Genomic DNA, 15,850 nt, shown 5'->3' with positions numbered 1-15,850 from the left:
TAGAAAACTAATACATTTTCATTTTTTCCTTCAGTTTTATAGGTGTGAAAATATTCAGGGAGGATGGGAACATTGATCTTTAGATTACACTGGTAACCAAAATTTAAAAACAATGTAATCTTATATATTTGTTGGCTCAAAACTTTGGGTACTTTTATTAAATTTTGATTGGTTGGTTCGAAACTTGTAATTGCAAAACTATTGAAAATCATTTCCTACAGAAGGGATAATTTTCATTATTGGGGATATATATAAATTTTTCTTTCATTCTCTAATCCATTAATATACCTGAAAAATTTTATTTAGTTCAAAGTGTCCACAGCTATTATATTCTATTGTATTTAAAAAAGGGTGTTGAACTTTCAACTTTAAAAAAAATTAACTATATCCATATGAGCGAAGCTCAGCAGGCTAATAAACATATCACTCAACATTACTTTTAGAAAAAAATTCATATTAGAGTTCAAATTTCGGCTCAACACTGCGTCTTAACGATAAAATGCACAGTTAGGACTCGCAGACAAATTCATGCAATCAAAGAATTAGTTGTCTACTGGGTTACTGATACCCTGGGTGTTTGGACAGAAAAGTAAAGATTTGGCTTCCCTTAGTTATCCTTGGTTGTTGGACATGGCATTACATCAGCCTCGCCCGTATGAGGTCATTGGTAGGAAACTTAAAGTTGTACCAATTCGTCTTAGGAATAAATATTCCAAGATTCAAGAGAATAAGTTATCAACTAAAAAATGTATTCATGAGAAAAAAAATCAACGTTTTCTGAAGGGATCTGTGGACTTTCTAGTAAAATTTTACCTAGTTGTTACAGGATTCATAATGCCTAGTATGAAATTCAAAAAAATAAAATAGACAAAATATTATATTTATTACAGACGGACGTACGGATGGACTGATAGGTCCAATCATAATTGTAGAAAAAGTTTCGCTTTTAATTATTATATGTAAATAAATTGTTTTTTATTTTAATAATTTATTCCATAATTTACATTAAACTAGGATAACAACATCCATAAAGCAAAGCTCTAAACATTTTAGTTTCAGAACGTAACTCTTTATGGTCGGGTGTGGGAGGGTGCGTTGAAGACCTACCCCCAACCCCCCTTTAGTTTTTTTTCTCGTTTCAGTGTCCTGTATAGTAAAAGACAGAGGGTTTTAACTACCTATTTAAAGGCGAATTTTTTCTATAATTAGGGTCGGTCTATCAGTATGTCCGTCTGGAACGGATAGCTTTTACGTTAATTTAGGCATATTAGAATTGTCCTATCGATTTCAAACTTTGCATGGTGATTCCTGTAGTAGTCACAATTTAGAAAGCATAGCAACTCAATAATCGTTAACAGGATGTCCGTACGTCCATTTTAACATGTTGATTTTTAACTATTTTATTAACAAATTTTTCTGTGATATAATAATCTGATTTACCTGATTTTTTAATAGTGATTCCGAAGACAACAAAGTACAATGTTATAAGCGAAGCAACTCTATAATCAACTCCAATTCCTTTTTTATTATTCTGTATTTTAGCAGTTTTTCAACAAATTTTTTTCGACTTGTATACATTTATATTTTAATTATTAAGTTCTGACACTCTACACTCTAAGGTGGAAAAAATTTATTTCTATATAAGTTTTACATTAAACATATAACTTCGGCGGTGGTATAAGGCAGCTTCCTACCATTGCAGTTGTCGGAAAACGGCTGCGTATTTTTACTAAATATAACTATGCTATATGTCATGTTGACATGTTTCATAACAGTTTGTACTTTTATAGGATATTGTAGTATATACGTCAAATGATTTGTTTAGGTCAAAGCAATATTTTTGTTCTTTATTTCGATGACTATGTCAGGTTTGCTGGTATCCTGTGTTTGCAAGGATGGATATATTCTAATAATTTTAACTCTATTGTGTATTATCACAATACTTAAAAACTCAGTAAGTTGCTCTTTCACATGCCGGAAAAGAGATAAAAAATACTCAAAACCATAAGCCCCTACCAATGAATTAAATGACTCCTGTTAATGAATATTTGACTTAGTTCGTCCAAATGTCCAAATGATATATTAAATGTTGTAAAATTCTTGTTGAATTTTATGTTGAAAATATTAATATTAATAAATATAAACATTTTCTGAAATGTTGTTCTTATAGCCTAAAAAAACAAGGACCTAAAGACAAAAACAAAAATCAGGGGCGTTAGAAGGCAGGAGTTTCCCGCCCCCTTGGTCAAACCATCTATTCTACACTCATTGACAGGAGATTTCACCTCCCTGATACACTTTGATTTCTAAAGCCAAGGGGGAGTTAAGCAAAAATTTCAAATCGAAAAACTGTATGTAAATTTATTGTAATATTACTCAAATACAGAATACTGCTGTCTGAAGGACATACTTACTTTTTAAGGAATTTTTATAGTATTTTGCTAATAGCAGTATACCTTGTTGTCCTAGTAATCAGTATTTCAAAAAGCAGATAACTATATCAGATAAAATTTGTATTTTTGACTAGACTTTCGGTCTTTCTGGTAAAGATAATATAGTTGCTACGATTTCTAAATTTTACCTAACTAATATAGAAATCATCATGCCAAGTTTGAATTTAATAAGACAATAAAATATGCATTAATTTATGATGAAACAGTTAAAGATCAAAAATTTTTTTTGGGATTTCTTTCTAAATTTAAAATCAACATGCAAAGTGTGAAAATGACAATTCTAACATGCTATAAATAAAGATACGAGCAACCGTTACGTGCAGATGTGCAGACCCTAATTGTAGAAAAGCTTTGATTTGTTAAATAAAATTCAAATCTAGGAGAATTTTACATGTTATTATTGTCTCGTATTAATTATATTCATAGACACGTCTTTTATTTCATTTTATATTCAAAGACATGTCACTGGACATGTCTCTGATTAAAAAAAAATATATTCAAAGACTTTCAGACACGTGTAACAAATCTTCACCCTCATTTTATCTGCCTTTGTGAGCCTTTAGGTTTTTTTTAAAAGTAACTTTGAAATAGAAATAAGAATGTCAACATTAATAGGCGAAAAGATCAACAACTCTAAAAGACAAACGAACATTGACAAATTAAAGTCTAAATAACTTGTAAATTTGTTAAAAATTAATGGATGCCTAATACGGACAAACTTATATTCTAAGACTTTTTTACAAAGACGATCCTCTTACACATAGTGCCTAATTGTCTCAGGAATATTTACTGCAAAAGTCAGGATTTAATTATATCATAATGACAATAAATATCTATAGGCAAAGCATCTATAAAACTGACTATGTCTGTCTGTTTAAAATTATAAATATTATCTATACTTAAAATAGAGGGTTGAATTTTTAGGTTTAACCTATGTGTGCTTTTTAAAAGCAAAGCATTTCTACACTTAGAGTCAGTCCGTCTGGAACGGATTGCTTTTTTCGTTCATTTTAGTATGTTAGAACTATCCTATTGACCTTAAACATTATCTTGTATTTCAGCAATTTCTCAACAAATTTACTTACAATTTTATTTTGATTTTGTTACATTTATATTCTGATTATTCGGTTATGACACTATACATAAGTGTTAATGAACGTCGTTTGTCTTGCTAATTCAGAGCTTCGCTTTAATGGATGTTGTCATCCTTGTTGTATAGAAAATCTCATTTATTCTATTTCATTATTTTGACGCATTTTTATAGATCATAATTGAGATAAGGGATAGGACAATTTGGGAATAAACATGATTTTTCCGGAAACTATCAGAGATATCGAAACAAACTAAAAAGCAAAGTTAGATCGAAATAAATTTCATCGCCGTGGCTTATTTATTTGCCGTTAAATATAGCGACAATGGTAGAAAATCTGAAAAGTAAAAGAGATACCGTATTTGATATTTTTTCCTTCAATTTTCTCAAATAACGAATTTGAGGGTCAGAGTCGTAAATATTTTTCATCAAACATAAATTACCCTCAACCCTCAAAAATTTCCAGCCATCTAGCACCATCTGAAGCTCAGATAAGGGAGGGGAGGGGGGGTTGAACAGCTTCTCCCATATTTGAAAAGAAAGTCTATAAAAAATAAAAGGTTCACTGACATCATCCCTTTCATAGATCTGGAGACCAAAAAACCATTGATACCTGCTTTTTATCTGGAGCTTGATAACTAAGGTGGATCCTTAAAAAAAATTAGGGTTGCAGCTCGCAGAAGAGGCAAAATTGTTTTTCTGAAAAATCCTCCAAAATCGCATAAAAATATACAAATTAAATAAAACCAAAAAGGGGTTATTGTCATAAGATTTTGCTTAATTTTTGTAGATTTTTTATGTGATTTTGCAGGATTTATTACAAAAACAATTTTGAATCACCAGCGAGCAGCAACCCTAATTTTTTAAAGAAAGAATCCTCCTCTGTTCTGTAAATCATTATATAAAAGTAACAGAATGTCTTTCTGTGTGTCTGTCTGTCTGTACTGAAATATCTCGCTAACCTTACTGCTTAACCGTTATGGTTCACCTTTACAATTTATGTTCTTACAGGTCTAGAAAAGGGGTATGACTAGTTTGGTGAAGTATACCGCCACCCTTCCAAGAGCAATCGCCCCTAGGAAAAAAGAACCCCCCACCATAAAAATACTTTATTTTTACTTGGATTTGTGTGTTCTTAATACAATTAAAGGGGATATTGCCTGTTTATTCTGATTGTTATTTTTAGCTTAGAAACAATACATTTATGTGTAGCTTTTTACAATCCATCACATCAAGGGCGTCCAAGCTTTTTTATTTGGGGGGGGGGGGGGTAAAATTTTGAAAATACAAATTTTGGGGGAGGTAATCTTTATTTCATAGAGGAATTTTTTTATTTGAGGTGGGGGGGGGGGTAAAATGGAAAATCCAAAATTTTGGGGGTGCCTACGGCACCCCCAAATTCATTTGTGGGGGTAATCACTATTTACCCCCCACTTGGACGTCTACGCATCACATGATATACATAGACGTGTTACTCAAAATACACTTTTTAGTAGCAAAGCCACTCTATATTTCCAATTAATCGTCCGGCTGTCCGATCTGCTTTTTAGCTTCCAGTATATAATTTATTTTGACTGCCAGTCTTTAAAAAAATAAAAATTTGTGTAAGTTTCGTGATTTTTCCTCTCCAATATATCTTTTCTTGATTTCAACACTTGCTCTTTAAATCTCCTTGTCCGTATTTTTATCCTTGAATTCTTTGTGCTTCGCTTCTTATGAATATGTTCTTCGTATTTCATCCTTCTGCTTTTTTTAGTTAAGTTGCTCGACTTTAAATAGTTATTTACAAAACAAGGATGACAACATCCATAAAAGCGAAGCACTGAAATGGTAGGACAAACAGACATTAACACTTGTATAGTGTCAGAACTGAATAATCAGAATATAAATGTATAAGATTCGAAGCAAAATTGCAAGTAAATTTGTTGAAAAACTGCTTAATACAGGATAATGTTTATGGACATACTTACATTTTTAGGACTTGATTATAGAGTTGCTTCGCTTATAATATTGTACTTTGTTGTCCCAGGAATCAGTATACCAAAAATCAGATCAAACGGATAATTAGATCACATAAAGATTTGTTGTTAAAAAAATAAAAAAATCAACATATTTAAAATGGACGTACGGACATCCTGGTAATGATTATAGAGTTGCTACGATTTCTAAATCGTACCTAACTACTACAGGAATCACCATGCAAAGTTTGAAATCGATAGGACAATTCTAACATGCCTAAATTAACTAATAAAAGCTATCTATCTCGGACGGACGGACGGACCGACCCTAAATATAGAAAAGCTTCGCTTTTAATAATTATCGAAAAGCTTCTAACATTCCTAAATTAACGAATAAAAGCTATCTATCTCGGACGGACGGACCGACCCTAAATATAGAAAAGCTTCGCTTGTAATAATTATCGAAAAGCTTCGCTTTTAAAAAAGATATATTGGTGCAAGTCCCTATCTAATAAATTGGCTTTAAACTAACTGTTTGCCTGAAATATGTAACGTTTCACCACTCATTAAAGGTAAAATAGCAGTAAAATTGTTCTCGACTATCAAATTGTGAAATTTTTATCAACTTTGCTTTTCATTAAGTGATGATATCTCCTTTACTTTCTGAGAAAGCTACCGAAGCTTAGGAAGGGGACAAGAAGAGAGTGAGTCAATGTAACTGTCGTTGGTGCTGGAAGCGGCCAAAATTTTTAGCTAAAAATAATTTCTTGATAATCTTTGTAACTTTAACATGTGAAAAATATGACAAAAAATTTATATTTTTTTAGGCCTTTTCAAAAAGTATTTGAGTATTCCCGTTACTTCAAGAAAATTTTAAATATTAGGAGTAAATATACATATTCTGTAAATTAAAAAATGTCGATTGTTGTGTCAAAAGTTTGCTGTGCTATCTTTAATCTTTAGATGTTAGATGTTGGATTTCATAATTTTGGCCTAAAAGTATAAGTTGAAATATGCAGATTAGTTAAAAACCTGCACATTACTGAGATATTATTAGAACAGCCGACTTACTATTATTTGTTAATTTTAGAGGTTAGGTGCTGCTTATTCAGTAGCGATAGAGATACCTATAAAATTTTGCACATGTTTTTCTTTAAGGTAACTAATTTAGTTAAGCAGAAGAATGACATTCGGAAAAAGTGAATTTTAAGTAATACATCTATTGGCTATGCTTGGTTAGACAATTTCAAAACTCTAAGAACCATTTTCTACCTCTAGCCAAAGTGAACTCACCGAGACAGTCGGACGGACTGACGTACAAACGGGCAACATACGAATGCTTGAACTGATAAAAAATTTAAAAATCGATCAAATTTGGTTAACAAAGGACCAGTTCCCCAAATAATTCACGCAACCTTGTTTTCAAGAAAGTGAGACACTCAAAAGAACATTGTTTTATACATTTGCAGCATGGCACAGAAAAAAAATTGGGTCATGGAAAGAAAACGAACTAGGGGGTTTCGTCCTATTTTCACAGGAGCTTTTCTACTATTGCTAGTCCCTTCGGGGAGCTCTAATTCTGCGGGGCCAATTTCCCAACAATACGGGGCATTTGTTTACCTAACCTAAAAAAACGCTACTGTAAAAATACGAAGAAATCCGCAACTTCGTTTTCTTTCCATGATCCAAAAATTCTGTGCCTGATAGACACTTTGATGGAAAGCACCAGTAGGTAGTTTTTTAGGTTTTGTGATTTTATTCAAAAAAAATAAATTTTAGTTACATTTATTTTGTACTAATTTGTTATAATCAATTTTTTATTATTTACAAAAATATACATTTTTAAACAAATAAAATAGAAATGCATACATTCATTAATGGAATGAAAATAAAACATCTTTAAGAATAATCAAGAGTTGGGAAATTTATGAGAAGAAATAATCAAATTACCAAAACCAAGGAAAATTTAAACTTTAGAACATTTTAGAAATTATTTTCTCGTATTTATTCGAATCCGGTGGATAGGAACCGGTTCTCATCCATACGAAAAAAACTATGTCTAGCATCGTATTATATCCAGCTATCTACGAATATAGAAATGTACAATCATAAGATTAAAACCAGTTTTTTTAGCCGGTGCCTTCGGCACCTCGGGGCTAAAAAAACTTGTTTTAATCTCATAATTGTACTTTCTATATCCGCGGAAAGCCGTTTATAATACGATGTGAGAAATAACTATTATAGTATGGCTTCTAAATCAATCAATATCCGCTGGATTAGAACTGGTTCTCAGCCATATTAAAAAAAAATCATGTATATCATCGTATTACAGACAATTTATCACGAATATTAAATAAAAATCATGAAATTAAAACCAATTTTTCATTTTAATCTCCGCGGAAAGCTGTCTATAATACGAAGCTATTATTAATAGAAAAAAAGGTTGTTTTGCTGAATGATATTTAAATGCTTGTAAAAAAATAGGTTTCATATTAAACTATTATTTGATGGCTGGTTCAATAGTCGTTATTATTTGACGGCTGGGTCAATAGTCCCAACTATTATTTGAAGGCTGGTTCAATAGTCCCAACTATTATTTGAAGGCTGGTTCAATAGTTCCAACTATTGTTTCAATGCTGGTTCTTTAGTCCCTACTATTGTTTCAATGCTGGTTCTTTAGTCCCTACTATTGTTTCAATGCTGGTTCTTTAGTCCCTACTATTGTTTCAATGCTGGTTCTTTAGTCCCTACTATTGTTTCAATGCTGGTTCAATGTTCCCAACTATTGTTTCAATGCTGGTTCAATATAGTACCAACTATTGTTTCAATGCTGGTTAAATGTTCCCAACTATTGTTTCAATGCTGGTTCAATAGTCCCAACTATTGTTTTAATGCTGGTTCTTTAGTAAGTGATGCAACGGAGCCATATCGTTCTAATCCAGAGGCAATTTCATCACTGAAATATTATTACAATATAGAATTTTTTAGATTGTGTATAGATACCAGATAATAGCAGGGATCTAAAGGGATAAGACAATGGCTGATAAATTGATGTACATCCCAAATAATGATACACAAAATTATTCATTCTGTAGATTAAAATTAGTGATTGAAACGTTTGGATACTCAACTTAATGAACCAACAAACCAAAAGTCCCCAAAGTTGTTAAGACAACGAATAAGGTAACGTTATTATAAAATATGGGGACTAGTGTAATAAACAGCCCATTGTCCCTTCTCTCATTGGATAATATTTCGATTTCATTCAAATTTTTAATTATTGGAATAAAAATCTTAATTGTATAATTTACCTTTCTTTGTTTGTTTCACTGTCTTTTCCAAAAATATCAACATCCTATTAAAGATAAAGTTTAATCATTTGGTTTTTCTTCTATTTTTTTAAGTTAATAACAATTTAAATCCTACTTATATGAAAAGTGGTTCATCTGTTATTTCGTTTGTCTTTAAGTCCATCGTTTGGTTGTATATATCTGTAAGTCTACCTGTTGTTTTGTCTGTAATCAAAAGCCTAATTGTTGGTTTGTCTGTATGTTGGTTCAAAGATAAAAAAATACGAAGCAATTTTAGTGCTTATAAAAAAAATTGCCAATGATAGGCCAATACATAGACTAAATTACCAATCACAGGCCAGTATGCATTTTTATAGACCAATTGAAGGCCAGTATGACGTCAATTTTTGTAGGTACTATAAAGAGGTTTGAATACCTTAGCATAATAGCAGACAACCACGTCGCATAAAACTCCTAAGCTTGCAATAGCTGAAAAAAAACAAGCATAAGGTAAATATATGAACATGATGTATGTGTGTTCGTCTGTAACCGCTGAAGCGAAATGGTTTTCTTTTAAAAATGTAGCTTTATATAGGTCATAGGTAGGTTTATAGCTGTTTTGGAGGAGAGTACCAACACCCTCCGTAGAGGAATCGCCTCCTAGAAAATACCTCCCTCCCCAAAACAAATTTATTTTCATTTACCTTTTCTTTCTAAAACAAAATTAAAAACAAATTTATCCTAAAAGGCCCCTTGGGGGCGTTGCCGCAATTAATAAAAAAAAAGTAGAAAAATTAATATTTATCCTGTAAGAGTAATAAAATTAAAAAGATATTTCAACTTTACTTACTTGCTGTAGTTAACATCATAACTTTTCTTAGATGTTGAGAATCATATAACAAACAATTTGTTGTTTCTCCACATTCCTAAGAAAATGGTCTTTTATAATCATTAAAGAAAAACAAACAATTAAAAAGTGAATAAAAATAAGAAGAACAATTGTACCATCTTAAACTTAATAAATTTAAAATAAGAGGGTGTGGTGTAGTTTTCGTCTTTTATTTTTGTTTATGAGGTGAGGTCATTTTAGGTTATATTTAGTTATTGGTAGCCCTGCAGGCTTAAGGCAACACAGGTAATGGCGCAGGGGTTAGGCAAGGCATTGGGAGTGAAAAACTACTTTTCCTTATTTTTTTTATTTTTAAACAAGGAGGGGAGTTTTAGTGTTCGATAGACTTGTAAGATTGTAAATACTTTAGATTCTTTTAGGAATTTCATCCAAAAAAAATTTTAACGTGTTTATAAAACTATTTAATTTACCCTCCCTCCTTGAGATTCACTCCAAAATAAAATTACCGTCTGCCATAGAATACAAGATTTATCTATGATAGCTCCATAGATTATAGGAGATGGTAACATTGCCAGCAGAGACATAAACACAACCTAAACATAGAATACAAGATTTATCTATGATAGCTCCATAGATTATTGGAGAAGGCAACATTGCCAGCAGAAACATAAAAACAACCTAAACATAGAATACAAGATTTATCTATGATAGCTCCATAGATTATAGGAGAGGGCAACATAGCTAATAGAGACATAAACACAACCTAAACAGGGCAGGGATCTAAAGGGATAAGACAATTTCTGATTAATTTATGTACATCCCCAATGATGATACACGAAATTACCCCTTCTGTACCTTACATTTAGTGGTTGAAACGTTTGGATAATCAACTTAATAAACCAACCAATCAAAATTTATTAAAGTTCCCAAAGTTGTTAAGCAAACGAATAAGAAAATGTTATTATTGAATTTTGGGGCCTAGTATAATAAACAGCCCAATGTCCCCATTCTCTCTGAATCAAACAAACTCAACAATCTGACGATCTAAACAAATAAATATTAATCATTGTAATGGCTTTTTTTAAATATATGGAAAAATGACAGAGTAAAATTTGTCGGCAATTTAGGTTGCTAATATAATCCTCATTTATTGGTCAGTTCGTTCATCCTGTAGGAGTATTAGGGACGGGGTGGATGGAGGGGTATCGTTATTTTAAAATCAATGCCAAAAATATAGAAAACCCTTCAAATCTAATCTAAATATGTTTTTAGAAATTCTATGTATTTCTAGAAAATGTTTAAATTCTGGTATTTAAAATTATGGATTAAAGTTGCAATACCTGGAAAGCCATTGATAATGATTTATCTCTGAGTTCTACACATCTTAGAGCCACCAACAGATTTCCAACTCTTCCCGTTGAGCCAATAATTGATAATATACCCACTAGAAAAAAAATACAATAACATTAGTAGGTAGATTAAAGATCTTTAAAGAGCATTAAAAAATGACGTCATACAATACAAATTACTAATGTTAGGCCAATACACAGACTAGAATACTAATGGCCCGCCATATACATTTCAATTGATCAATAGCAGGCCAGTATACATTTTTAAAATTGTTTCTCATACAACGCATATTATGTTCTAAATCTTTTTAAATAAAAAAAAACAGCACTGGCAATCATAAAGTACATAAACTTAGTGTCGCATCCTTCATATGTACATATATGTCTGTCTGACTGAAGCTTAAGATCTTAGTAACCGCTGAACCGATTGGATTCTACTCTTCGGGAAATATACCTAATGGTTCTATGGTGGTTTTAAGCTATTTTCCTAGGGTGTCATTAGAAATTTGTACTTACTGGCAATCATAAAGTACATAAACTTAGTGTCGCATCCTTCATATGTACACCAACCAGACACTGCGCCTTCCACTGGGGCTTTACCATAGTTCTCTCTAGGATAGATAGTTAGATAGATAGATAGATAGACAGTAGTGTGGCCCAAATGAAGGTCTAAATCGCTTTTCAATGTGCGGAATGTAAAAATAGGTTATGTATTGTTTGTAGATTTTAGCTCTATAATTGATTTTAAGAAAAAATCTATCGCTATCTCGTCAAATGCATATTTATTTTCACCTTTACTTCCCCAAATTAAGAATGCCTTATACCAGATATAAAGCAAAACATCAAATTTTCTGTCTGTTTGTTTACAAACATTGAAATAAAATATTAAAATCACCAGGAATAAACATATGAAGAAAGAAAGTATACATTTTTTTTTGTACAATTACAATAATTTGGGAAAGCTAATTCATACTGCAAAATCATTGAAGAAAAATAATTAAAGAAAAGCCTTACTCTTTATTCCTGGTTTAATAAAAAACAATCAAATTATTTTTTGCAATATTAATTTTTTTATTAGTATGCTTTTTTTAAAAGTTGAATATGAGAATAAGTATATTACATATTTTTTTACCTTCATTTAATTTTTTATTTTAGTAAATTGTCTCTTTATTGGCGACAATGTCTGTTGAGCCATGAAATTTATTAAAAACACTTTTTCCTATTTTATGTCTTTAAAATGTATATTTTTTAGAGTTTTTCATCATTTCTCTTCTCATAAGACTAATAGCTACTGTTTTAGTTCAATTTCTTACACAAATTATCAATTTAAATAAAACAATGTTTTTAGACGTTTTTTCGGAATTATTCGGCAGGAATTGCGGTTCTGCCTATTTTTTATAATTGCTTCATATTTGAACTCTTGTTACATTATTTTAGGTTGGAAGTTCTTTAATTATTTCTTGTTAAAATCATGAAAATATGAAGTTTTTGATAAAAAGCTTAAGATTGAAATTTCGAGATCAATTTTCATTGTAGAGAGGTCTAGTTTTCACTAAAAGGTCTACATTTGAGCCGGTAACAACTTCAAGGTAACCGCAAATTGATATGGTAAAGATTTAAAAATTCATGTTTTTTTGGGCCAGTCTAATAGACAGCCTTCATAGGTACACCAACCAGATACTGCGCCTTCCACAGGGGCTTTACCATAGTTTTCTCTAGACAGATAGATAGATATATTCATAGATAGATAGATAATTAGATAGATAGTTAGATAAATAGATAGGCAGATAGCCTTCATATGTACACCAACCAGATACTGCGCCTTCCACAGGGGCTTTACCATAGTTCTCTCTAGACAGATAGATAGATATATTCATAGATAGATAGATAATTAGATAGATGGTTAGATAAATAGATAGACAGACAGCCTTCATATGTACACCAACCAGATACTGCGCCTTCCACTGGGGCTTTACCATAGTTCTCTCTAGGATAGATAGATAGTTAGATAGATAGATAGATAGATAGATAGATAGATAGACAGACAGCCTTCATATGTACACCAACCAGATACTGCCCCTTCCACTGGGGCTTTACCATAGTTCTCTCTAGGATAGATAGATAGTTAGATAGATAGATAGATAGATAGATAGATAGATAGATAGATAGATAGATAGATAGATAGATAGATAGATAGATAGACAGACAGCCTTCATATGTACACCAACCAGATACTGATCCTTCCACTGGGGCTTTACCATAGTTCTCTCTAGGATAGATAGATATATTCATAGATTGATAGATAGATAGATAGATAGATAGATAGATAGTTAGATAGATAGATAGACAGACAGACAGCCTTCATATGTACACCAACCAGATACTGCTCCTTTCACTGGGGCTTTACCATAGTTCTCTCTAGGATAGATAGATAGTTAGATAGATAGATAGATAGATAGATAGATAGATAGATAGATAGATAGATAGATAGATAGATAGATAGATAGATAGATAGACAGACAGCCTTCATATGTACACCAACCAGATACTGATCCTTCCACTGGGGCTTTACCATAGTTCTCTCTAGGATAGATAGATATATTCATAGATTGATAGATAGATAGATAGATAGATAGATAGATAGATAGATAGATAGATAGACAGACAGACAGCCTTCATATGTACACCAACCAGATACTGCTCCTTTCACTGGGGCTTTATCATAGTTATCTCTAGATAAATAGATAGATAGATAGTTAGATAGATAGATAGATAGACAGACAGCCTTCATATGTACACCAACCAGATACTGCGCCTTCCACTGGGGCTTTACCATAGTTCTCTCTAGATAGATAGATAGTTAGAAAGATAGATAGATAGATAGATAGATAGATAGATAGATAGATAGATAGATAGATAGATAGATAGATAGATAGATAGATAGATAGATAGATAGATAGATAGACAGATAGATATATAGATAGATAGATAGACAGACAGCCTTCATATGTACACCAACCAGATACTGCGCCTTCCACTGGGGCTTTACCATAGTTCTCTCTACATAGATAGATAGATATATTCATAGATTGATAGATAGATAGATAAGTAGATAGATAGATAGATATTTTCATAGATAGATAGATAGATAGATAGACAGATAGACAGACAGCCTTCATATGTACACCAACCAGACACTGTGCCTTCCACAGGGGCTTTACCATAGTTCTCTCTAGGATAGATAGATAGATATATAGATAGATAGATAGATAGATAGATAGATAGATAGATAGATAGATAGATAGATAGATAGATAGATAGATAGATAGATAGATAGATAGATAGATAGATAGATAGATAGATAGATAGATAGATAGATAGATAGATAGATAGATAGATAGATAGATAGACAGATAGATATATAGATAGATAGATAGACAGACAGCCTTCATATGTACACCAGCCAGACACTGCTCCTTCCACTGGGGCTTTACCATAGTTCTCTCTAGGATAGATAGATAGATAAATAGATAGATAGATAGATAGATTGAAAGACACTGCACCTTCTACTGGGGCTTTACCATAGTTCTCTCTAGATAGATAGATAGATATATAGATGGTTAGATAGATAGATAGATAGAATATACCTGTATGTTTGTTCTATAAGTTTTGATGTTGGAAACTTCTCATTCTATTTAATTTGAATATTTTTAACTTAATTTTCAAAAAATGTAATAATCCCAATTATCTATGTAGATCAGAGAAGCAGCAAATAAAGCATTTATTAACAAGAATAGTTTTTATGAAAACTGATGCCTTTTTTAAATGAAAAAAAAAAACTGCCATTTCATGTAAAGTGAATTAGAGTTTCTTATTTGCTAATTTATAGCGAAGTTTTGAGAGCAATCATAAAGAAAGTCCCCAAAAAAAGTCCAAGGCCACAGAAATGACGAGAAAGAATTAAATAACTTTTTTGAATTGGTGGAAAATGTAAACACTAGATGCCTTTTTTAAAAAGGCATAAGAAAAATTTATTTCAAAAGCAAATGTTTAGTAAAAAAAGTTTTATTCTTTTAGGCATTACTATACATTTGTTAAAAATATTTCCTTAAGAAGATCTTTTTCAACCCATTCTCTGGATAATGAAGTGTTATGCCTAAAAAATAAAAAAAAAACATATTAATAAGAAAATAAATTTCTATTTTATGTTTTAAAATCAACTTTAAAATAAGTTTTAATAACCGGTTTAAATCCAGCGGATATTAATCGGTTTCGAAGCAATACTGGAATAATACTTACAATATTGAAGCTTCTTTCACACAAGAGCAGTCTTCATACACTTTGGTTCGATTTACACTGAAATCATTAAAAAAATAGGATTATGGAAAGAAAAAGAAGTAGTTGGTTTTGACGTATTTAAACAGTAGCTCCTCTTTTATTTCTGGGGTGGGGGGGCTCTAAACCTGCGGGGCAATCACTAACATTTACCTAACCTAAAATAACCTAACTAAATCTATTGTGAAAATACGATGAAACCACTACTATATTTTCTTTCCATGATGCAATGAGCTGATTATAAAGACAGAGACCCATTACAAAATCACGACATGGTCCCCCCCCCCCCCTCTGTGGGCAAAGTGACATATAGCTCATGCCCCTTCTATACTTATACTAATTATATTCTGGATTTTACTCGAGTTTTATAAATAATACTTAATTATAAATGTATTTAAATTACTAAAATATACAAGTGAAGAAATTTTTAAAACCAAGTAAAAATTCATCTTTTTAAAGAATATTTTTGTGGTTAATTGTACTTTTAAACTTAGTTATAATTATCAATGATCTAAATGGATAAGA

General features: G+C 31.4%; 1 protein-coding gene across 9 annotated transcripts in view; it reads right to left on the bottom strand.

Annotated features, from left to right (window-relative positions):
- Positions 1-7,263: 7,263 nt before the first annotated feature.
- LOC145331082 (solute carrier organic anion transporter family member 74D-like) overlaps positions 7,264-15,850 on the bottom strand; it is a 35,058-nt gene continuing 26,471 nt past the window's right edge. For 8 of the 9 annotated variants that reach the window (XM_080175701.1, XM_080175704.1, XM_080175703.1 and 5 more), the window contains 10 exons: positions 15,290-15,346; positions 15,100-15,146; positions 14,638-14,683; positions 11,507-11,601; positions 10,982-11,085; positions 10,148-10,234; positions 9,642-9,717; positions 9,228-9,280; positions 8,813-8,856; positions 7,264-8,457 (listed from right to left, as the gene is read on the bottom strand). In XM_080175701.1, coding sequence (XP_080031827.1) covers positions 8,382-8,457; positions 8,813-8,856; positions 9,228-9,280; positions 9,642-9,717; positions 10,148-10,234; positions 10,982-11,085; positions 11,507-11,601; positions 14,638-14,683; positions 15,100-15,146; positions 15,290-15,346 — 685 coding nt within the window. In that variant the 3' untranslated portion in view covers positions 7,264-8,381. Of the gene's footprint in view, positions 8,458-8,812; positions 8,857-9,227; positions 9,281-9,641; positions 9,718-10,146; positions 10,405-10,981; positions 11,086-11,506; positions 11,602-14,637; positions 14,684-15,099; positions 15,147-15,289; positions 15,347-15,850 lie in introns of those variants that run through there. The other variant, XM_080175708.1, reaches the window with a different exon arrangement.

The sequence above is a fragment of the Acartia tonsa genome, chromosome 11, assembly GCF_053477335.1.
Source record: "Acartia tonsa isolate MP-2025a chromosome 11, ASM5347733v1, whole genome shotgun sequence".
In the NCBI taxonomy this organism is placed as follows: Eukaryota; Metazoa; Arthropoda; class Copepoda; order Calanoida; family Acartiidae; genus Acartia; species Acartia tonsa.
Note: the sequence above shows the minus strand (reverse complement) of the source record. Positions and strands in the feature narration are given on the sequence as shown.